The sequence below is a fragment of the Dysidea avara genome, chromosome 3 (assembly GCF_963678975.1).
Source record: "Dysidea avara chromosome 3, odDysAvar1.4, whole genome shotgun sequence".
Lineage (NCBI taxonomy): Eukaryota > Metazoa > Porifera > Demospongiae > Dictyoceratida > Dysideidae > Dysidea > Dysidea avara.
The window spans coordinates 40,537,075-40,561,879 of NC_089274.1; the positions used below are offsets into that span (position 1 = coordinate 40,537,075).

Below are 24,805 nucleotides of genomic sequence, written 5' to 3' on the forward strand. Positions count from 1 at the left end.
AGTTCAGCTAGAAGAAGTCACCTTGTAAAGAGTTTAGCTACAAAGAAACCATCATGTACAGAGTTCAGCTACAAAGAAACCACCTGTACAGAATTCAACTACAAACAAATCACCCTGTATAGAGATCAGCTAGAAGAAGTTACCTTGTAGATAGTTCAGCTACAACAATTCACCCTGTAGAAAGATCAGCTAGAAGAAGTCACCTTGTAGAGTGTTCAGTTACAAAGAAACCATCATGTAGAGTGTTCAGCTGCAAACAAATCACTCTGTAGAGAGTTCAGCTACAAAGAAACCGCCATGTAGAGAGTTCAGCCTCATACAAATCACCTTGTAGAGAATTCAACTACAACAAATCACCCTGTAGAGAAGAAGTTACCTTGTAGAGAGTTCAGCTACAAAGAAACCACCATGTAGAGAGTTTAGCTGCAAACAATTCACCTGTAGAGAGTTCAGCTAGAAACAAATCACCCCGTAGAGAGATCAACTGGACGAAGTCACCTTGTAGAGAGTTCAGCTACAAAGAAACCATCATGTAGAGAGTTCAGCTGCAAACAAATCACCCTGCAGAGAGTTCAGCTACAAAAAAATCACCCTGTAGAGAGTTCAGCTAGACGAAGTCACCTTATAGAGAGTTCAGCTACAAAGAAACCATCATGTAGAGAGTTCGGCTATAAAGACACCACCATGTAGAGAGTTTAGCTGCAAACAAATCACCTGTTACAGAGAGTTCAGCTACAAAGAAACCATCCTGTATATAGTTCAGCTACATTTCAAGTCACCCAGTAGAGAGATCAGCTGCAAAAAAATCCTGTGGGGAATAATGAGCATGTAATAAATATATGTATATAATTTGTATAATTACTAATAAAATCAAAAATAATTGAAGTACTAAAATTCTTCTTTAAGTTCTTTTCTTCTTCCTGTGGTAAAGAAAAAACACATGGGTTAAAAAAGCCCCAAAGCCAGCCATAGGCCGGCTTTGCAGTATACAAATACAAAAAGAAGTGATATCTAATCAAAAACAGCCAAGCTGTAAAAAAAAGGTGCGGCCCCCATAAAGGCCATGGTGAAAAAAGATGTGAAATCCAAGGTGGCGGCCAAGAAATGGCTGTGATGGTAGGTTAATGGTTACATTTTAATAATGGCAATTCAGGTGAATTTTGTGCCGCTTGGTCTTGGCACCAAATTCACCTGAATTGTTGTTATTAAAATGTAACCATTAACCTACCATCACAGCCATTTCTTGGCCGCCACCTTGGATTTCACATCTTTTTTCACCATGGCCTTTATGGGGGCCGCACCTTTTTTTACAGCTTGGCTGTTTTTGATTAGATAGTCCCTACTATGCCTTAACTAACTGCATGGACAATTTTTCTTGTGAGGTATCAAGCTTTTAATGGCATAGATCGTTTGTGTTTTAAAACCAGTATTTGTGTATACCATTATTTAGATGGTTTTGTAGGACTGTGGCTATGCATACAGCTAGTAATGAAAGTGAGTCCCAGGGCCACTTTTTCAGCATTGATTATAATAATATATATCTGAGTCGCTGATAGGCACTGGTCGATTATGCACCTATCAATGTATTGCCCCACTACCCCCCCCGGGCATATATGGGGCTATAGTGGGGATTTGACACAGCCGAATGTCAAATGCCCCATACGGTCGGGCAAACCTATCGTGTCAAATCCCCACCGTTGGCCCCCGTTGCAACGCGGGATTTACTCGGAATTTGACATAGCGAAGGAAGTTACAACAAAAAAATATTTGGGTGCTTACTGAACGATCGTCAAATGCCCCATAGTGGGGCAGCAGTTTCGTGTCAATTCCCCTATAAAGCCCCACTTACGCCCGAGGGGGGGTGGGGCAATACATTGATAGGTGCATTATGCTGGCGTGTTTTTATAAATGATAGGTGCTTAAAGAATTATGGATAATGCCAGTAAAATACTTACATCATACTGTTAAATCCTTCCCCGTGACGATCAGTCACGGAAAAGATCGAAATAATCTAATAGAACAGTCACCCTAATAGAGCACTCAGGTATTTACTGATTTATTATTATTATAGTTATCATTATTATTAGTCAAACGCTTTATGAAGCTGGCAAATACGACATAACAAATAGCTTTGCAAGGAAGTGTACATTTTATTTATTTTAATACTTTTTAATGCAGTTCAGGACTGCATTAAAGGTCAGTGGGTAATAGATACCCACTGCCAAAGAAACATACATACAATACAATGCAATAACTAATAATTACAACTGTTAGTTACTTATAATTACAATAAATAGCTAGAGTTTGTTAAAATTGGCGCTCTAGACTGAGCAGCGGTGGAAAGGGCACAAAGGTGAAATGTACAAGCTCTCTCAGGGTTGAAGTTATTAGTAAAATGCGACCATAAGTAGGGTCCGCAACGCGAAAAATCGATATCCTCCAATCAACTACCTAACTATTGTCATGTGTTAGGCTAAGTGTAACTTGAATAACACCAGCATGGCAGCCAAGTTTGCCACTTTCTTCTGGTAGAAAACGATACAAATGTCTTAAAATCACGTGAATTTTCGTTGCAGCAGTTCGTAGGGTTCTTCGTATGCCACGATATCCACTCTCAACATTGTTCAAGTAGTCTACCATCAACTCAAAGTATTGGTGGTTTGATTATATTGGTCAGTTTCCGGTGGCAGCACGATATGTGCAGCTTTTTGGCGACAGACAAAATGTTTCTTGCTCTGGAGCACAGGACAAGCAGAGAAGCAACTGCGCCGTGGGTCAGCAATGACCAGTACTAGGTAAAGTACCTGCATGCAGAGTATGGTTATAATTGAAGCTTGTTAGCCATCTGGCTGAGCCATCTATATGCTGAAATTCGGCCAAAACGACGCGATTTTTGCAAACAAATACCAGAATGGTTGATACAACAGTGAGACAGTCTTCAACAGCAAGGATACGAAGCTTATAAACACCTAACAATACGGCCATCTCGCCCAGTAGACACATAAAGCAATCTAATGCATGAAATAGGCACTCACGTGATCGAAATTCAAATCGCCGAAATACCCATGAAATCGCTTTCATTTCTGAATAGGAACCATGCAGTGTACTCCTTTCGTAAATATTTGTGTTAATTGTTCACTCGGGCGTGGTCTGGGCCAGTGCAGGTATATTTTATGCTGTGATGGCATAATAGGGAGAGTCTCAGACTGCTGCGCTAATCGAGATGCTGAACCTAATGCACACAAACTGATTGCCACTTGATTTCAAGTGATTTTAAGGTCATTGGAATAGATTATGGTTGTATTTTCCGCGATTTGAATTTCGATCACGTGAGTGCTTATTTCACGCAATGGATTACTCTATGCGTTTACTGGACGAGATAGCCGTATTGTTAGGTGTTTATAAGCTTCGTATCCTTGCTGTTGGAGACTGTCTCACTGATGTATCAACCATTCTGGTATTTGTTTGCAAAAATCGCGTCGTTTTGGCCGAATTTCAGCATATAGATGGCTCAGCCAGATGGCTAACAAGCTTCAATTATAACCATACTCTGTACGCAGGTACTTTACCTAGTACTGGTCATTGCTGACCCACGGCGCAGTTGCTGCTCTGCTTGTCCTGTGCTCCAGAGCAAGAAACATTTTGTCTGTCGCCAAAAAGCTGCACATATCGTGCTGCCACCGGAAACTGACCAATATAATCAAACCACCAATACTTTGAGTTGATGATAGACTACTTGAACAATGTTGAGAGTGAATATCGTGGCATACGAAGAACCCTACGAACCGCTGCAACGAAAAATCACGTGATTTTAAGACATTTGTATCGTTTTCTACCAGAAGAAAGTAACAAACTTGGCTGCCATGCTGGTGTTATTCAAGTTACACTTAGCCTAACACATGACAATAGTTAGGTAGTTGATTGGAGGATATCGATTTTTCGCGTTGCGGACCCTACCATAAGTAGTTAGTTAAACGATATTTAATTGTGTTGATAGGTAGTGAAAGATCAATGACTGGTAAGTAATTGTATAGTCTGGCTATCCTGTTAAAGTAAACATGATGTTGTGTTACTGATGATGTCCTTGGATGATTCAGTTTTTGGTTAATCCCAGATCTGGTGTTGCCTCTTGCAAAAGTAATGTAGTTGTAGATGTTAAAATTATCAGTGGGTGACTTTAATGATTTTATTAGAAACAGTATATCTTGGAGTTCGTAGTGATACATGAGAGGCAGGAGATGCAGTTGTTCCAGTCTGAGTTTGTATGAGGATGTATAATCGTTAAGAATATATTTAGTGGCTCTTCGTTGAATGCGTTCTAGTGCAGTAATGTCTCTTATTAGTTGAGGCCTCAATAGTTGTGAACAATATAATAGTTGTGATCTGACTAGTGCTAGGTATAGACGTTTCTTTGCCTCAGCACTGTTAACCTGGAATGTTCTTCTGATAAGTCCTAAGGTTTGGTAAGCTTTCGTACATATGTTGTTATAGTGTGCTGACCAGCTGAAGTCAGATGTGAATGTTACTCCAAGATCTTTATGCTGTGCTAGACATTTAATAGGATTTCCATTGATGGTGTATGTAGGGGGGACTGTTGTAGTCGAGAAGAAACGTAAATGAATAAATTTGGATTCGTTGAAAGGTAAGTCAGTCAGGGTGCTCCAATTAGAAGCTCTGTTGATATCAGTTTGTAACTTTGCAGTATCTTCACGAGATCTAATTGCATATAGAAGTTTGGTGTCATCAGCGTATATAAAAGGAGTTGCAAATTGAATGAATTCGGGTAGGTTGTTAATGAAAATGACAAATAACAAAGGTCCTAAGACACTTCCTTGCGGCACCCCTGAATGTGCATAACATAATTCTGACAGTGAATTTCCTATCTTGACACATTGATAGCGATTGTGTAGATATGCTTCAAACCACTGTCTTGCTTTACCAGTTATTCCAAAGGTTTGTAATTTGCCAAGTAAGTGGTGGTGAGTCAAAAGCTTTCACATAATTGGATGAATATCTGCACTGCAGCATAGCATGATAGGGTAAGATTAAGGAAATAGCTTAGTGCCTAGCTAGCTATTCACTGAGTTGTGACTTCATCACTGGCTCGTTCATCACATTAATATTACTTATATAGCTATCAGTTTCAAATGCTAGATTCGTACTGTATGCATATAGTAGCTACAACAAAGGAAATACAGTGTTTACATGTGTTACAACTATAATGTATGAAATTAATGTGTACACATGATGTAGCTACATGCAGTGAGTTCAATACAACTGTTAGTCAATAATTTGCTAGGGAATTTACAGCTGAAAATAGTCTCAGATCTACTCTCAGAGCACGCAATTTTGAAAAATTTTCCTGGGGGAGCATGCCCCCCACCATTCACACAACAAAATGTTCAGAATTTCGGCATAGTGCCTAGCCCTTGGCCTGACCACTTTAGAATTGCTTCCTCCAGCCCTGAAGTGGTACGTTATACAGGCACTCAGATCATTACACCCGACCAAGTTTTTCTGCTCTATTAGCTATGTACAATTTCACAGCCATCCCTTGTTTTATTCCACTGGATTGAGGAGGACAAACAAGCTGCTGGACCTGAATGTGGTGTTGCAGGAGCTCCAATAGAGGCTGGCTATAGTCTATATCCTGACTTGCAAAACGTATACAAGTGAATAAAATATTTAAATATTTATTTCTACTATAGATTACATATCCTTAGTATGACATTTTGTAATTATACACAGTGTGTGTTTATATATTCATAATTTATATGCATATAAACTGTAGATTGTATCACAGTTACTTGATTTCACTGCAGGAGTAGTTATTGACACAAGTATGAGGCAAAGCCAAGGACAAGTGCCAATAAATAAGACATTATATAACTACTCTGGTACTACTATAACTGGCTTATGTCCAAGTAAAGGACTTTGAACTAATGCTGCATTTTAGTTGCCAACATTGTTTAATTAATTTTGCTGCTTGCAATATATAAACATTAATTTTCTTTATTGTCAAAGGCAACAATTTACCTTGCTGAACTACGTATCATACAGTTTCAGTAAATTCTTTGAAGTATGGCTTCACTGGGATATAAATAGACATATAGAGAAACTAAACATTTGTCATATAAATCATGTACATTAAATGATGATGACTTGTGTGAATCTTTATTATTATTATTACTACTAACACTTTACAGTGACCAGCACTGAAGTCTGACAGCAACATGTGCTGCAGCCTTAGGATTACCTAACCTAATTTCAAGGACTTAGACTTATTGACTTGACATAGTGACTGACTTAATGACTGAAAAGGTGTAACAGAAAAGGGGCCAAAGAAAGGAAAAAAATGGGGCTTCAATAGGGCTTTTTATGTATGGGGCTTCAATTAGTGATGGTTTAGTAACCAAAATTGAACTGAATATCTGCAGTGCGTGAAATTCTCTGCACCAAAAGTATGCCTATCATATAGTAACTACAAAAGTTTCAAGGGCAGCTCTGGGAGGTTTCCAGAAACTACTTGATCAAGATAGAGATACCCTAATAGTGCAGTCACCCAAATTGTAGGGTTGGCAATGAAAAAATCAACCTCTATAAATTCGGAGGCTTTCTCCTCAAACTCTAAGTGATCATTCCTACATCAAAACCGTAGGGTAACAATATGGTGATTCCTTTTGCTGTTTGTGTAGCGCGCATTTTAATTTTCCGTAATTTTTCAGGTTTTTAAATAAAAATGGACAGCAGTATCAGCAATGCTGTTTAGCACACTTCAATGTTTCCATGAATGGTACATTACATGGTGGTCATTATACTATTGAAATCTGATGCGTATTCTTGGGGAAATGAATGCTTCGAGTTTCTAAATCATAACGTGAGAGAGTTTAATTAAACTCCATTTAAATACATCATTGTAACTTACATATACAACTTACATATTTGCATCTAAATCCAAAAGCCATGTGGGCATACATGGAGCAGTGATATTCAAAGTAGAAAGGAAACAGTGAACATTATAGTCAGGATAACTTTCAAATGCATGCATCAGAAAGAGCACACAGATGGGATTGGGAGGCCACATGGAAAGTTGGAAAAAGGTTTGTCCCCACCCAAAGCCCACCCTTAGATCTAGGAGACTACATCAACTCACAAATATATGCAATGTTTGTTAATAGTCTAATAGTATGAAATAGAGTATAATACTGTTGCTGCTTTTATATAATATACACTAAAATACCTGAAACTATTAACCTGTATCTATGCATGAACAATACAGGTGTATAATATAATAGCTGGTTTTGTGGTCCATTGGTGATCAATGCACCATAGTATACACTGATTTTTCCTGTCATGTAGGTGCAATTGTTATTGCATTCAGAGATAGAGATTTAAAGGCATTAGGCTACTATGGGAAGATGAAGGAAATGGACAAACAAGATGCGTACAAAAAAAATGGAAGGTTCAGGTGATTGTGGCTACACAAGCTTTAGGCCTAGGCATCAACAAACCCGATGTACAGTTTATAATTTGCCTTACTAATACTTACTAATAGGTAGCTATTGCTGGAAATAGATCATAACTAAAAGACATAGAGAAATGTGATCTGCTCCCTACCCCAAATTTACCTATTTCCTAAATTACAGAATGGTACTTGAATAAATATATATACCATCATTTAGCTAACCCATTGTACGCATTTTACAAGTTAGCTGACAGCACTTATATGGCCCAGGTAAAAAAACAGCAACAAAAAACTAAGACCTTATACAGCAATGTAACAGAAACATGTTACTACAGTGTGTGGTATGTGTGCATGCATGTGTTCACATAAATTGACATAATGCTATTCTAGTCTGTTACATTGCACTTATGGCACTCATGGGAAAGAGTATATAGTCAGTAGGCACATCACTATGATCATAACAAGGTTGCTAGAATGGATCACAAGTACAACTGATGGTGATCCATTTGAACCTTTTACACATTGTCCCTCTCCCTCAAATGGTACTTCAATAAGTGGTGGCTTGCTGCTGGCAAATGTGGATCCATAATTCTGCAATGTATACAGAAACATGTATTGCGTATACAGATGAGACTCATTGCGTAAAAGAATGTCTTACTGTGACAACATTATGTATATTACATGATAGTTTATATGATGGAGAGAACTTTGAGATTCTCATAAAGGTGTTGGTGGTCTAAGCATCAATTATTCTTTAAAAAAAGCCTCTAATTTAAGACCATGTTAGTCAACTTAATTATTTCCTTCTTGTCCACCATTCAAATTATATAACAATGTGAAAAGTTAGAATTAGAAAACAAATTACTATTTGAATTGCCATCTACCTGGCAGGTTTACTAGCCTGTGGTTATTTACTACATTCATCAAATTGGCAAGCCAAATCCCCTCACTGTCAGCATACTTTCTGGACAAGACAGGCTCCATTGTTGTTGATTTAGGCATTACTAGTACATGACACACCAATGTCATGGTGTGACACCTACACAATGAACATGCAGGGTAAATTTTGATGATAACACCTACAGTTTGCCACATTCTTGTACTCTTTCTTTATTTGTTGTACTCTGGGAAACTTTCTAAAGTACTTAGAATGTGCTGAAAAGGTTTCTATGCTAGCTACCTATTTTCAGATGATGTGGGCTCAACTATATATATACCAATAATTAATTACCATGGTTGCAATTTCATATTCATAGATCTGTAAATAGCATAGAAACTCTGTTGGCACATTCTAACTATTACTTAAATAGCTTATACAACATTATTACTAACTTAAAATGCAACTTACTAGCCTGTTCTACATAATAATGTTTGTATATATATATATATATATGTACCACTCTGCGTGGGCAGTTCAAAGGCACCGCCAGTGCCATAATTTGTATATTGCACTGCTGCAGACCACAGCGAGTGCATTATAACTTATAACGTACTGGTTGCGGTTTTGTAGACCACAACGAGTGCATTATAAGTTATAATGCACCGACCGCAGTGCAATATACAGATATTGCACTGGCTGCGGTTTTATGCAGCATAGCACAAGTGCCGGTGGCGAAGACCACTACGACACCTCACCTAATAGGTGGAAGAACACTTCACAGATCACTTGAATTCTTTTATAGCCTGACATGTAAAGGTCGATTGTGGGCCATAACGTCACCAATACGTATAATGTTTACAAGCAGCCAATGGCGATCGAAAAAGCCAACACGGGTGGCCACAATTCTAGTCTACATATATATAAACGTACTTATACACCTTACTAGTCTGGTGCCATCTTAGCCCAGATTAAACTGTAGTCCACTTCGACAATGACTCAATAAAACAAATATATTCTAAATAATACTAACCTTTACGTTCGATTGTGGTAACCAGTTTTGTCATGCCACCAGATTCGAGTTTAGCCAGTGTGAATAGTAAGAATTAGACTAGTATCGTTTAGTAGTTGGGTTTTGTTTACTTAAAACGTCTATTTAGCTACTTTTTTTCGCTCGAGGGAATCACTATGGCGATTAGTCTGGCGCTTAGTCTATATGGTGATTGAGTGATCACGCTGGCATGTTGAGCACTACATAATGAGAATCGAACAGCGAATGCAGGTTAGTGATATAACCCATAGCGTACTAGCTTTCAATATCTCAGGTGGCTGCAGTACTGCAGGGGAACGTCGTCGCAACGTCCGGCTTGGTTACCCACAATCGATGTTAGAAACCTGGCCTTTATAAGTGTTACAGCTGTCTTGTGAGACTCTCCCCACCTATTAGGTGAGTGGTACATAACAGTTATACAACGTGCACTCGTGCTCTGCCTGTATAAACGCACTTGCCTTCGGGCCTAACGGCCCTCAGGCTCGTGCATTTATATCAGGCAGAGCACTCGTGGCCGTTGTATAACTATATAATATATACCATGATCACATGAAACTTCGAAGGCACCACTGGTTGCATATAGGGCATATACACCCCCAACCTTCAGGTGAGTATATATATATACCAACCTGAGGTACTCACCCAGGTAAGTATACATATACTCACCTGGGATGTCACGTGACACATTACTGTGTCACAATTACGGGCTGATACACGGCGAGCAAATGACGCCCACGCTAGCCCAAACGCCCACGCTAATGCTATGCTAGCCCACCCACGCTAACCCTAACAAATTAAATGAACTCACTTTCCCTTTGCCTGAAACGCAAACGTTGACTTGTTCACTTGTTTGTCCTATTCTCTCAAGCATTCGATAGTTCTCTTCTGACCAATCAAGAGAGTCAAAAACTGGACGAGCACTACTAATATTGTTAACAGCTGCAGCTGCAATGGCATAGTACTGTTCAGGTCTATTGAATGTGAATACATGCATATGTACTGTATTATAATTAGTGGGTATACACACACATATATGTGACCGGGCCTGCGAAAATAGGGCATGTGGGCACAAACTACACCCCATCACATAACATGTTATATCTTATTACTGGGATAACTTGTATTGTAAAGCTAACTAAATATTTAATTAGTGCTGAAAAGTTCATGGTACAGAGTCATGGAATATAAAATTATAATACATCAAAGTTTGAAGAAGTAGGCAATTTTTATGTGCCCACATGCCCTATTTTTGCAGGCCCAGTCACATATATGCATGCATGCATGCATGCATGCATGCACACACACACACACGTATGCACACACGCACGCACACACACACGCACGCAGACACACACACTTACTGTAGGTACATATACACACTTAATTCCTACTTCAGCCACATACAGCCTGATATAGCCATGACTGAAGTCAGGATTAAATGTCGACTAGTATAGCCACAAGTATACAGTATATGTGACCAAATTTTGGAAAATCACCCATATGGGTGCATTTGACACCTAAAATATTTAATGATCAGATTACAAACTTCATAGTGCAAATCTACTTGTTGATGGTTTTAAGCCATTCTCAATACCTTAAATTGTAAGAAAATTCTTGAAATATTTTTAGAGCTGTTTCCTGCTCTTATTAGCAGCCCACTTAAAATGAAAATTCTAATTATTTCACGTGCGCCCATATGGGTGATTTTCCAAAATTCAGTCACATATATATCATACACTATGATAGTAGTGTATAGTAGGGACGACAAAGGAGTAGGTGTGGCCCATGAAATAATATCACCCAAAAAACAGCCTCACTTTCCCCTAACGATGATCAGGCAGTATTGGTTAGGTGAAACTAAGCCCAAACAAGCTTCCAGATCGACCTAAAACGCTATCAACAAGTTGCTACGGAATTTTAAAAATAATTTATTGAATGGAATTTTCTACTGACTGACTGACTGACGCCTTCAGACAAGCGTAACTCGATAATGGCTAAGGTAGGGTCCGCAATGCGAAAAATCGATATCCTCCAATCAACTATCTAACTATTGTCATGTGTTAGGCTAAGTTTAACCTGAATAACACCAGTGTGGCAGCCAAGTTTGTCACTTTCTTCTGGTAGAAAACGATACAAATGTCTTAAAATCACGTGAGTTTTCGTTCCAGCAGTTCGTAGGGTTCTTCGTATGCCACGATATTCACTCTCAACATTGTTCAAGTAGTCTATCATCAACTCAAAGTATTGATGGTTTGATTTTATTGGTCAGTTTCTGGTGGCAGCATGATCTGTGCAGCTTTTTGGCGACAGACAAAATGTTTCTTGCTCTGGAGCACAGGAAGAGCAGAGCAGCAACTGCGCCGTGGGTCAGCAATGACCAGTACTAGGTAAAATACCTGCATGCGGAGTATGGTTATAATTGAAGCTTGTTAGCCATCTGGCTGAGCCATCTATATGCTGAAATTCGGCCAAAATGATGCAATTTTTGCAAACAAATACCAGAATGGTTGATACATCAGTGAGACAGTCTCCAACAGCAAGGATACAAAGCTTATAAACACCTAACAATACGGCTATCTCGCCCAGTAAATGCAAAGAGCAATCCAATGCATGAAATAGGCACTCACGTAATCAAAATTCAAATCTCGGAAAATACAATCATAATCTATTCCAATGACATTTAAATCACTTGGAATCAAGTAACAATCAGTTTGTGTGCATTAGGTTCAACATCTCAATTAGCCCAGCAGTCTGAGACTCTCCCTATGATGCCATCACAGCATAAAACACACCCGCACTGGCCCAGACCATGCCTGAGTGAACAATTAACACAAATATTTACAAAAGGAGCACACTGCATGGTTCCTATTCAGAAATGAAAGTGATTTCATGGGTATTTTAGCGATTTGAATTTCGATCACGTGAGTGCCCTATTTCATGCATTGGATTGCTCTATGCGTTTACTGGGCGAGATAGATGTATTGTTAGGTGTTTATAAGCTTCGTATCCTTGCTGTTGGAGACTGTCTCACTGATGTATCAACCATTCTGGTATTTGTTTGCAAAAATCGCGTCATTTTGGCCGAATTTCAGCATAGAGATGGCTCAGCCAGATGGCTCAGCCAGATGGCTCAGCCAGATGGCTAACAAGCTTCAATTATAACCATACTCTGCATGCAGGTACTTTACCTAGTACTGGTCATTGCTGACCCACGGCGCAGTTGCTGCTCTGCTTGTCCTGTGCTCCAGAGCAAGAAACATTTTGTCTGTCGCCAAAAAGCTGCACAGATCGTGCTGCCACCGGAAACTGACCAATAAAATCAAACCACCAATACTTTGAGTTGATGATAGACTACTTGAACAATGTTGAGAGTGAATATCGTGGCATACGAAGAACCCTACGAACTGCTGGAACGAAAACTCACGTGATTTTAAGACATTTGTATCGTTTTCTACCAGAAGAAAGTGATAAACTTGGCTGCCATGCTGGTATTATTCAAGTTACACTTAGCCTAACACATGACAATAGTTAGATAGTTGATTGGAGGATATCGATTTTTCGCGTTGCGGACTCTAGCTAAGGCTACGGGCTTGATTTTCTCACTGTTTGACGTCGCTTCAGCCCTACAGGTGCCTTTTGACATACCGCAGTACGTACAATGCATTCTTCATGGACTTACCAGTGTCCTCCTTTGTGTCCCATTCATCTTTGCTGACAGCGAAAAGTGTCGATTTGGCGATAGCATGCGATGGCTTCCCTTTGTAATGGAAATCGTCCGTATTTGTCATAGTGGCTATTTTGATATCAGAAGTGCTTTTCAAACAGTTCTTGATTCATACTACTGTGTAACGGGTTGAACATAGCCGACAACGAAGCGTAATGGATACTTCACATTTCAGACGATAATTGATATAGCTGGGGCACGCGGCACCATTTCTTTCTTTTGAAATGTGTGGATTTCAGAGGTGCTTTTCGAACAGTTCTTGATTCGAAATGTTGCATAACGTGTTGAACATAGCTGACAATGAAGCGTAATGGATACTTCACTTTTCAGACGATAACTGGGGCATATGTGTGGGTTCACCAATCATAATAATTTATTTACAAAAAAGTTAACAAACAAGTAGCTACACAGAAAAATTTGGAATTTCCAACTAGAGTAGGGACCATAACACATCGATAAAAAGTACTGAAACAAGTTGGAGTAGTGCACGATATTCACAGTAAACACAATAAGAAGTGTTATATCCCTACTGTGCTCAAGATACCATAATGGAAATGCACAGTAGGGATATAACACTTCTTATTGTTTTACTGTGAATATCATGCACTACTCCAGCTAATTGTTTCAGTACTTTTGTTATGGTCCCTACTGTAGTTGAAAATTCCAAATTTTTCTGTGTACAAGTATATATTATAATATATTCATAGCTTTTGTTCAATGATCTTTACTCAACTGTAAAATTTCACATTTTTCTTCCCACTTTGTTTTTCACTTTTTTGTAACATGATTTAGAACTGATGAACTAACACACACCACATCAATGGACAAAATGCTGCTAGCCAGACATGTTATAGAAAAGTCCATCAGTGATCATGACTAAATATGAGCCCCAACTATCAATTATGTGTCCATTCTACTTTTTCAGCTATGTTCCGCCCATTATACAGCATCACAAATGAAAAACAGTAGCTATGAAAAAAGCATTTGCAGTCCATCCAGTTACTACAAAAATTGCTATTATACACATCCACTGAGTAGTGTATAGTGGTCATTTCACTTTGTTTTTTTTACTTGTTATAAATGAAGAACAGTTCAAGAAATGCCTCTTGCAATTAATCCACTCATTTCATAAATTACAATTCTTGTGATTCAGTATTGTAGAAACCATATACTCTACCCACCACCTATGCATGCAGTAGTAGTAAAGGAAACAGAACACAAAGGAGGACAAAGGTAAATCCATGATGCTTGTGCTGTAGCTGGCAAAAAAAAACATGCCTTGGTCTGAAGTAATGTTGACAGCAAAGAAATCAAGTCCGTACATAGCATGATCGAGTTATGTTTGGCTGGAGGCATTGATTAGTCATTCAACTAGTCAGTCAGCAGAAAATTCAGTTAAATGAAAATTTATTAGAATTCCACAAAAATTTGTTGGACAGGTTTGGTAAAGTTGCCAATACTGCCTAGCTGTCATAAAGGAAAATGATGCTGGTTTTAGGGTGATATATATTTTTGGCCGGAAAAACCCAAACCTTCATGATCTCTAGGTAGTATTATGATGCATGTACTATATTACATTATGATTCTCACAGTAAATAAGTGCTCATCCATTCAGCATATGCAGATGGAATGGTATAGCTCAGACAATTGGAAAGATTTGTAGCAGGATAATAGTATAGAACAGAAATACACATTTCATCACTTGTTGATTCTCCTCCCTGTATACACACATACGAGTCAACCACAATCAATACAATCATATAACTAACAAAAGTGGTAGTATTCCTGTGTCCAGTATTGTAGACACATTCTAGTATCATCTCGTCACCCTATGATCATCGAAATGTCATTGTAAGCTACAAGTATTCAGGTAACATACTTTCAAAATTTTTGCACTTGGAATTATATTAATCTGTTGATAATTGAAATCATAATTACGATTGACATCAATTGGTTTGAGTTCTGTTCCATTTCGAATGTGACGTAGAATAAGTTCTGCACCTACAGAATATCAATGCTATGTATTTTTTGACACATTATGAACACAAAGCATGGCCAATGGAAGAAAATAGTAGACACAGTTATCTTGGTGTCCCAAAGTAGACATATTCATATACTTAATAGTTGGTGTTACCATAAATACAGTAGCTAATAAGTAAACACCTTTTGCACACTGGTGAGTTTGTAACACAGAAATGTATATAAACAAAGTATGTTATTATACAGTATCGTATGTAAAATTATTAATTTAAAAATGAAGTAGGGATCCAAGCGATAAAAAGTAGTGAAACAAGAAATGAATGATGGTATTACAGCATAGCTTGGTGGGAAAATCCCTACATTGGCATATACTAACAATCATTTGTTCAATTTGTCTCGGCTAGTGATAGTTGGGATGCGCCAGGATAAGCTGACTCGAAGTGACACGTGCTCACACTTTGTATTCTAATTGAACAACACTACACACAGCTCTAATTACAGCACACCAATAATTATCTAATTACAAGCACTAATTCTAAATACAATACTATATAAGCTAGTCAGTCCTCGACACAATTCCAAAGTAGGGATTTTCCCACCAAGCTTTCCATCATTCATCTCTCAATGCCAATGTAGGGATTTTTCTACTGATCTATGTTGTAGTACCATCATTCATCTCTTGTTTCACTACTTTTATTGCTTGGATTCCTATTTCATTTTTAAAATTTTAATATACTATTTTGTTTGATTTTTTGTTATAGCATACAGCTGTATGCTTGTGACTGTTGCATTAGAGTATCACTAGTCAGCCTTTCACCTACTACCAGGGGTGTGTCACTATTTTCATGTTTTCATTGTGCTAGCATTACTAGGCCAATAATAATGTAGTGTGTCATCATGATGGATTGTTAAGAGGTGTGGTCTTGATGCTCAATCATAAACAACCAAGATTGCATTAATAGGCATGGCATTGAGCCTATCGTGAATCTGTAAGCACTTAAATAAGTTTGTGGCATCTAAATATGCTGCTCAATGAAAGTGTTGATAATACCTCAATATGGTTTCATTGTATCAAGAAGATGACAAGCCTAGCTGATTGAAGATAAAAGGAAAGACAAGGCACAGAGCTCACACACTCGTTGGAACCCTAAAAGGCACATCCCACTAGTGAGTTTGTTATTGTGACGTAAAATGGTCGTTGTGTGTTTGCATAATCTTACACAGTTGTACAATGACGTGCAAAATAAAATAATGGCCTACCACAACAACCAGTACAACAACACCAAACAACAACTCCAATATTACAATTACAATTAAAGATTCATACAATTATACCGGAAGTTGCTCTATATATCAATAAATCACTTCTGCTCCCCTCTAAGTCCTGAAACACTTAAGAGGATGTCTGTTCCTGGGAGGGTTTCGACATGGACCAGAAGGTTGTGATGGTGGAGTATCGACATTATGGTGCTGTGCTGTTGGTTGTAACTCTTTGACACTCTGTTCTGACTCTGTTAATGATGTAAATGGAATAAACGAATGCTCTAAATCAGTTGAATGGGAACAGTCTACTTATGAGAGACTAGAGGGTACCTCAGTGTTAACTCTGTTCCGGATGTGGTCAACATGTCTTTTTCACAAGGACTTGTCATCTAACTGAATCATGTAAGTAAGTGGATCAACGTTCTGTACAATCACTCCTGGAACCCATTTAGTACTTCCATGAAAATCTCTAGTCTAAACAGTCTGACCAGGATTGAAAAAATGATCTTTACCATGTTCGTCATGCCTTTAACTTGAGAATCACAAACTCTCTTCTCTGTACTGGGTTTTAAGCTCTACCCATCAACAACTCACAAGGTGCAACATCTGTTGTGTTGTTCTGCATGTGAGAAGAAAATTTGCAAGTCTCTGCTGTAAAGAAACATTGTCTTTAGCTGTTTTCTTTGTTCAGCTAAACCATTGGAAGCTGGATGGTAGGAGGATACCCTAATAATTATGTTTCACATCATTGCCCTTACAAAAACCAGCAAATTCTGATGGAGTAAACTGAGGGCCATTGTTGCTCACTAACTGTTCAGGAATCCCATGGGTCGTGAATATTTGACATAACACTGAGATAGTCTGGGCTGCTGTGGTTGAGGACATTTCGATAACCTCAGGCCACTTTGAATAAACATTCACAGCAATTAAAAAAATCTTTCCCAGAAAGGGACCAGCGAAGTCAAGATGATGGTTTGCAAGGCCAGATCCAAGGGTGTAATGGGACAGACTCAGGGACTTTCTGTACTTCCTGACAAGACTTGCAGGATTTTACAGAGTCTTCTATTTCTCTATCTTTGCACGGCCATGATATATAGCTATGGGCAATCATTTTCATTTTTACCATCCCAACATGACCTTCATGCAACAACTTGAGCAAGATGACTGTAATTTACTACTCTTATTCCCCATATAATACAGCCTTTTTCAATTGAAAGTTCATCATGGTGGGAGAAATAAAGCTTTAGTGTATCAGGAACTTTCACAGGCCAACCACTTCTAAGGTAATGAATAACTTTACCGAGTACAGGGTCAGCATGAGTAGCATTACATACTTGAACTAGTAATCTGTGAAACATTAAAAACAGATACTTCTGACAAACACTCACCACTACTTGAATCTTGCAACAGCAACCGTGAGAGGCTGTCTGCATTAGCATGAGCTTTTGTTGGCCAAAATTCAATCATGTACTGGTAAGAAGATAGCAGTAATGCCCACCACTGCAGACGTCCAACTGCTAATGGTAGGTTCAGGCCAAACAAAGTTGTCAATGGGTGGTGGTCTGTGACCAATGTGAAGTGCCATCCATTGTGGAATTTAAGGATTCCAAACATTAATGACAATGCTTCTTTGTCTACTTGGGTGTAGTTTTTCTTACACTGTGAAAGAGTTCTCAACACAAAAGCAATTGGGTGTTCCTGACCATTGTTATAACACTGCTCAAATCCCGTAATTTGAAGCATTTCCTGCTAATCTTATAGGCAATTCTGGGTCATAGTACATCAATACAGGAGCCTCACTTAGCTTTGTCTTCATTTTTTTAAAAGCTCTTTCACAATCACATGACCAATGCCAATCCAGGATTTTTGGTAGTGAAGACCAAAAAAAAAAAAAAAAAAAGGCCGCTACATGCTCTAAGTACATAGCTAAATGATATAAATAAGCACAGGGCTAATTATGAAGCAGATCAGGCGTGAGAACTAAGCTGAAAGAGTGAGAAACAGAGAGTTAGACGTGAGAGCGTGAGATTACTAGCCAAAGAGTGAGACTCACGCCTAATGCATGAGAGTTGGCATGTCTGCGTATATCAGGGAAAGCCGCACGAGTTCCCGTAGTTAAACTAATAAAAATTATGTACCATGTGGGTTAATCACCTACATGCACATGTGAGAAACTGCTGGCATGTTTGGCACGAGCTCGGGCACGAGTGTATTTATATTGGGCTTTGTGAATTTCGATATTGGACACTGGAAACAACGTAAGAATAACGACAAGGCGTTCCTGTGCGGGTAAGTAGAATTCTAGGAAAACGGGAATGGAACGGAAACGGAAGCGGGAACGGAAACGACCAACGGAAAATGCCTGATGAAGGTTATCATGTCAATATACGGGTTAGATTTTACAGCATGATGCTTCTTTGTAACATTGTTGGACCCTTTCGCACTGTTCCGCAAAAGCGATCGAAACTCTCTAATAGAGCAGTCACCGTGCATTAAAATACTCTACTAGAACAGTCAAGAATGTTTTAGCTAGCTAGCTACTATGCGGACCTTTAAACCTGTGAATGATGGAGCAACTATGGCTGGCAAAGATGAGGTATGTAGACTAGCGAAAGAGTCATCAACGCTGACTGTTAACTGTTCCTTTAAAACTATAAACATTTTAAAAGATTCAACACTGAAACATGCTTGAAGAAGTTTGTGTAATTATATAGACTGAAGACAGTGTCTATATAGGCTATGCACTTACATGCAGCTTCCTGATAAGAGTTATGTATGATAAGGTATGCTGTTAGCTTGCTTGTCAGCTGCAAGACGTGCATGGCTAGTCTCATATGGCACACACTAGCTATATCATCAACACTATGTAAAAATCTGAAATAACCATACTCCTTGAAACCATACAAAAGATTCAACAATTAAGAGTGAAGAGATTTACAAGTATTCTAATCAATTGACTGTGTTTACATAAAGATGTTAGAAGGTGTATGGCTGCAATATTGTCAAGATAAAAGTTAGGTATGTGGTAGATACAGTAATCAGTATGTGTCAGGTTGAGGTGACTCCAATGAAGAGGCTGAGTGTTGCCAGCTATAGTACAATTATTCACAAACTTTCAATACTAAAAGGCCCCTGGTGAGATACATAGTTTGTAAAACATTCTGTGACTGCTCTATTAGAGTATTTTAATGGACGGTGACTGCTCTATTAGAGAGTTTCGATCGTTTTAGCGGAACAGTACGGAGGGTCCACCAATGTTACAAAGAAGCATCATGCTGTAAAATCTAACCCGTATATTGACATGATAACCTTCATCAGGCATTTTCCGCTGGTCGTTTCCGTTCCCGCTTTCCGTTTCCGTTCCATTCCCGTTTTCCTAGAATTCTACTTACCCTTGCTGTGCTAAGAGTTCAAACATACCGTGGCGCACAATGACACGAGCATACGAAAAGTTCGACTGTGGCGGGTTTATAGTCAGCAAGGAGACACAGGACATCCAAACGCGACTTGACAATGATGCTGGTACAATCGCTCCCAGGTATTCACTATAACCAGAGTAAATTATAACCATTACAGTCGTGCATGAATACCACTTCACCACCAATGGCTCACTGGAATCTATTTAGCGCGCTGTGTGTAACATCGAGACACAGGACATCAAAGCGTGACCTAATGGTTTAACGCTGTTAGAGGTTCTTCCAGGTATTTACTATAATAATCGTGAATATGTAAAATTAGTCATGCATGAATACCACTTCACCTCTGCTAATGGCTCAACTTACTTAGTGTGCGTTCTGATAATATCGAGACAGGTGTCTAGAACTTATCAAAACAGAGCTCACCTGTGTTAGAAACAGTTCCATTTCAGTCGAAGAAACTACTCAACATGCTTTGAAAAACTACAAATAAACCTAATCCCTCAATCGACCTTAAGATGTATGACTATATAATGGTACAAAGATAGCAAAAGACATCAAAGGATTTCTTGGGATGAGTTAACGTGATATAACTGCAATATCTTGAGTTAACAAGATATATATATATATATATGCACTGCCTTTACAAGATGCCTTAATGAGATATACGCACTGGCACCATTTGTACCATGTGTAAATGATTAATGTGCATAAAATGTACTACAGTGGGGTATGTGATGTGTAAGAGATGATAAATAGATCACATCTGCTGTGTAATGAGGAAACCCTTACGTAGCTATCATCTCCTACACATCTCCTACACATCACATACACCACTGGAATGTACAGTGAAATCTCTCTAATCCAATTCTCTTTGGTGCTCCAATATATATCTATATATATATGTATTAGCAAGAGTATATAATGGAAGAGATACTCTTGGTATTAGATAAAGCACTGCTGCGAGTGCTATACAGGAAATATAGCACGAAAAGAGTGGGCGAGAGACAAATAAAGCATGAGGCAAAGCTGAATGCTATATTTCGTCTTGAGACCACTCTTTGAGTGCTATATTTCCCATATAGCACAAGTGATGGCAGTGCTTTATCTGGTATAGAGAACTGTCAACTTGTACACACAAGACACACGAAACAATTAGAAACTCACGGAGCAGTGCTATCAAAGGCATTGCACCTGTGTTTTGCCTGTGCTACGCCTTCATTATTCATTTTGTGAGTCTAGTCCATCTTCTCAACAACTAAAAGTTTTCAATTGTGGTGCTTCAATAAGCATATTTTTGTGATATTTCTAGGACTCATCCATTTATGTGAACAAAACGTAGTAAGAATGTTCACTGCTGCTGACCACAAGCAACCATCATCAAAATCTTTAAGTGTATCTATAAATTAAATTCAGTGGTTTCGCTCTTACTGGTTGGGTTGACTGGTCAACCAGCGCAGTCAGGCTATCAGCCTACACTGGCTTGGTTAATTGGTTGTACTGGCCAGAATGAGTGATTACTCACTCAAAGTAGGCTATCAGCTTGCAAAATAGACCTGGCAGTTCTATAACTACCTGATATAGAACTGTGGTCTATTAAAGTGTTCTATAACTGCTCAATATAGAACACTCAACACTTGTACTTGTATGGTGAATATAGAACACTTTTTTTTTGCTTTGATCCTCCCACGCAAAGTTCTTTATATATATATGTACCACTTTCACACCTCAGATCAGTGCATATATATCATATATTGCAGAAGCTCAAAATGTTAGTGAGATATACACACTGATACAAGTAGTGCACATATATATATTTGAACACCAAAGAGCATTGGATTAGAGAGGTTTCACTGCATATTCCAGTTGTGTATGTGATTTGTAGGAGATGATAGCTAAGTGTTTCCTCATTACACAGCAGACATGATATATCATCTCCTACACATCACATACCTCACTGTTGCACATATCATTTACACACAGTACAAATAAATCTCTTACTGCATATTTGGCATCTTGTTTTCCTACCCATGCAAGACTTTGTAACAAGGGAATTTGTAGCAAGGAGTCACCCAGACTAGGCAGAAACTTGATCCCCAGACACAGTTTACAATCTAGGCAATTGCCTAAAGGAGCCATACTTCCCAGGATCTGGACTACATAAACAATATGATTTCTGGTATATCACAAGGGTTGTTTATTAACCACTATAGGACCCGCAAGAAGGTCTGTATCATTTCAGATGTGTAGCTTAGTGTAGAGCTGAAATACATGAATTTTAAATGTGTACTTACCAGCTGTGTGTGTATGGAGCAAATTAGCAAACACTGTAATTCCTTCCTCAGGAAAATTCTGCAAGACAAAAATTTGTTACTTTGTAAAAGTAATAGCTATAATGTTGTCATCATATTATATAATATTCATAGTCGACAAGCTTTTGACACTTACAGCATTAGTACATTGATTTGCGCAAAATCCCCGAACAGTGTATCTTTGTACACCAGGAGGAATGATCATGTGTCCAGTTGCTAGTTTGCCAAGTGTAACTATCCCAGCAACCTCTTGTCTTGGTTTATCAGAGAAGTATAGCCTCATCCCAGAGGAATCCACTATTCCTAAAATATCATCACACATGGAAACTACATGGCTAGCTACCCAATGTCACTATACACATGTGCATACTAAATGCATTTTACAATACTATAAAAACCACTCTATAAATGATTTACACAACTTTATAATACTTCAGTGCTGCTAACCAGATATTTTATCAGGATTATCATAGTGCATTTCTAGTAAATAATGGGTATGAATCTTGTCAGCTCCTCCAATTGGAAGAGCTATGTCAGCAGGATATGTGAAGTCCTGTGAAAAAACATTCAATAAGGCAATTGCTTAAAATACAATGGAATGCATAAAATTATTTGACTGTAGTGTTTGCTTTTAGGGAAAGAAATAGTACAATATTATGCATCTTACATTGCCACTAACAGCCCAAGAGGCAATCACAATAGACGATCTACAAGGTAGGATCTTCTGTGAGATACCATTACATTCTTGACTAACTCCAACTGCAGGATCACCAGTCAAATTGAAGCCATCACAAAGGTAAAGAAGCATGTGATGTACATGACGAGCACTGTCTGGTGTTATCTGGGCAGCAGTCTGATGGGTGTATAAGAGTAATAATACTGTTAGTACATACATTCATGGTTGTGGCCATAATTGTACATACTTTTACTAAGTAATGAGTTTTGTTCTTGAATTGTGATGGTAGTTCAATCAAAGTACACAGATAAGTGGTGTCTTTTGAAGGTACAGTAACCTACAACCCAGAGAATTGTCCATATTTAAAAGCACGCATAAATGCATACAACCAGATTCATATTTAGTAAACTACAGTATTGTGGGGAACATGCAAGCACAGTGGAACCTGTATTTATATAATGGTTATCTTCTGTCCAGATATTTCTGGTCTTTACATACGGGTGGTTGTTGCATGTGTTTAAGCAATGAAGCCAGATAGATTATGTAGCCAATAGTTGATGGTGGCGTCTAATTGTTGGCTGAACAAACCACTAACTAATCATTATAAGGCAGTGATCATAAAACACATTCTTGGCCAATTGTTATACAAATTCTTGGCCAGCTGTTATACACATTAGACAAGTGACTGCTTAACATCAACCAAATTTGTGCTACTCATATACTTTATGCGAACACTAGGCAAGGAAATTTTATTTGCACAATACACACATACATACATTAGCGTTGACCACATCTACATATTGAAGATTGGCTGGAGGATCAGCAGTGTTCTGTAGTTGGCCAAACAAGTTAACAGTCTTAACCCCTTGAAACTCATGCTGCGAGATGTGTTGATTATCAATAGGATCTTCACTATGGTAACTGTAAATAAGATGTGTTGTATCACCCTGTGAATGTAATATGCATCATACTCATTCCAATGTACTCATAGGTACTTCTTACAGCACTAATTGCAATGTCTCCTTCATCACAAGTCTCAAATAGTCTTTCAAACAGAAAGGTAGTGATTCCGTTGTCTTCACTGGATCCTATAAATTTCCAATCCTGGCTGCCATCATAGCGAGGAATAGTGCGATCAAATGCATATCGATCCTACACAAAATACAATTTTACTATGTACATAACATAGCTACTAGCATGGAATAGCGTGATCATGCAAATGCCATTGCCAGCATAGTACTGGAATATGGTGATCAGCAGTGCAGTCCACAGAAAATTACTGAGGTTTACTGTTGCTGAGCAGATTGCAATTGCTGATGCGCCCAGGGGGCAATTCAGTAACACACCCAATTTTCACATAATTTAACAGGCTTGTTGTACACTACAACTGAAACTGTTGGAATACTATAGCGATAAAGATGCACCACACTCAGTGCTGTTCATCATATGTAAGTGAACAACCACTTATAATTACGTCTGCTGCCATGTTAGTACATTTTATGGTCTGTTGTCATGTTAGTACATTTTATGTGGTATCAGTGCACTAGAACGTCAAAGCCTTGCTGAATAATAAGACGTTCAGTGCTTGGTCTTCATGTTAATCACAAGGTAAAGCCGAGTGCTCTAATTATTTGGTGGCAATGCTATGACATTTATATCTACTTTTGATCATAGTAAAAAATACCTGAAAGAAACTAGCCCCACTGTTGTCTACCCATCCTATCACTACATCAGATCCTGGCATCTGTCCTGTAGGAGATAGGCCTAGTCCAACCCATCCGGTTGTCTGCACATGTATGGCAATACTCAGTAGCTTGTCATCTTCATCAATAGTGTAGAACATTGTGTAATTGCCTGCACTATCAAGCTGTAGCTTGCAATCATATTGCCTTGACAGCTCATCATAGCTAAAGCCACTAACTCCAATTATAAATAGAGCAACCAGTAAAGTTCTGGAAAGATTCATGACAAAACTGAGACAATGACATAAACACTTCCTACTACGTGTAGTAAAAAATAGTAAGCTGCTCAAAGGGTTTAA

General features: G+C 38.5%; 1 protein-coding gene and 1 long non-coding RNA gene across 2 annotated transcripts; one reads left to right on the forward strand and one right to left on the reverse strand.

The window, feature by feature from the left end:
- Positions 1–7,717: 7,717 nt before the first annotated feature.
- On the reverse strand, positions 7,718–24,805 carry LOC136250986 (putative DBH-like monooxygenase protein 2). The gene is made up of 13 exons (XM_066043343.1): positions 24,449–24,805; positions 23,767–23,916; positions 23,541–23,711; positions 23,012–23,101; positions 22,756–22,941; positions 22,536–22,641; positions 22,225–22,391; positions 22,071–22,128; positions 14,997–15,118; positions 14,887–14,946; positions 14,708–14,835; positions 10,202–10,364; positions 7,718–8,056 (listed from the first exon to the last, which is right to left on the reverse strand). The coding sequence occupies exons 1-13, from the start codon at positions 24,728–24,730 to the stop codon at positions 7,880–7,882; spliced, it is 1,860 nt and encodes a 619-aa protein (XP_065899415.1). The 5' UTR covers positions 24,731–24,805; the 3' UTR covers positions 7,718–7,879.
- On the forward strand, positions 19,765–23,041 carry LOC136250993 (uncharacterized). Its single transcript, XR_010698872.1, has 3 exons — positions 19,765–19,898; positions 22,724–22,802; positions 22,854–23,041. It is a non-coding gene; the product is annotated as an uncharacterized lncRNA (long non-coding RNA).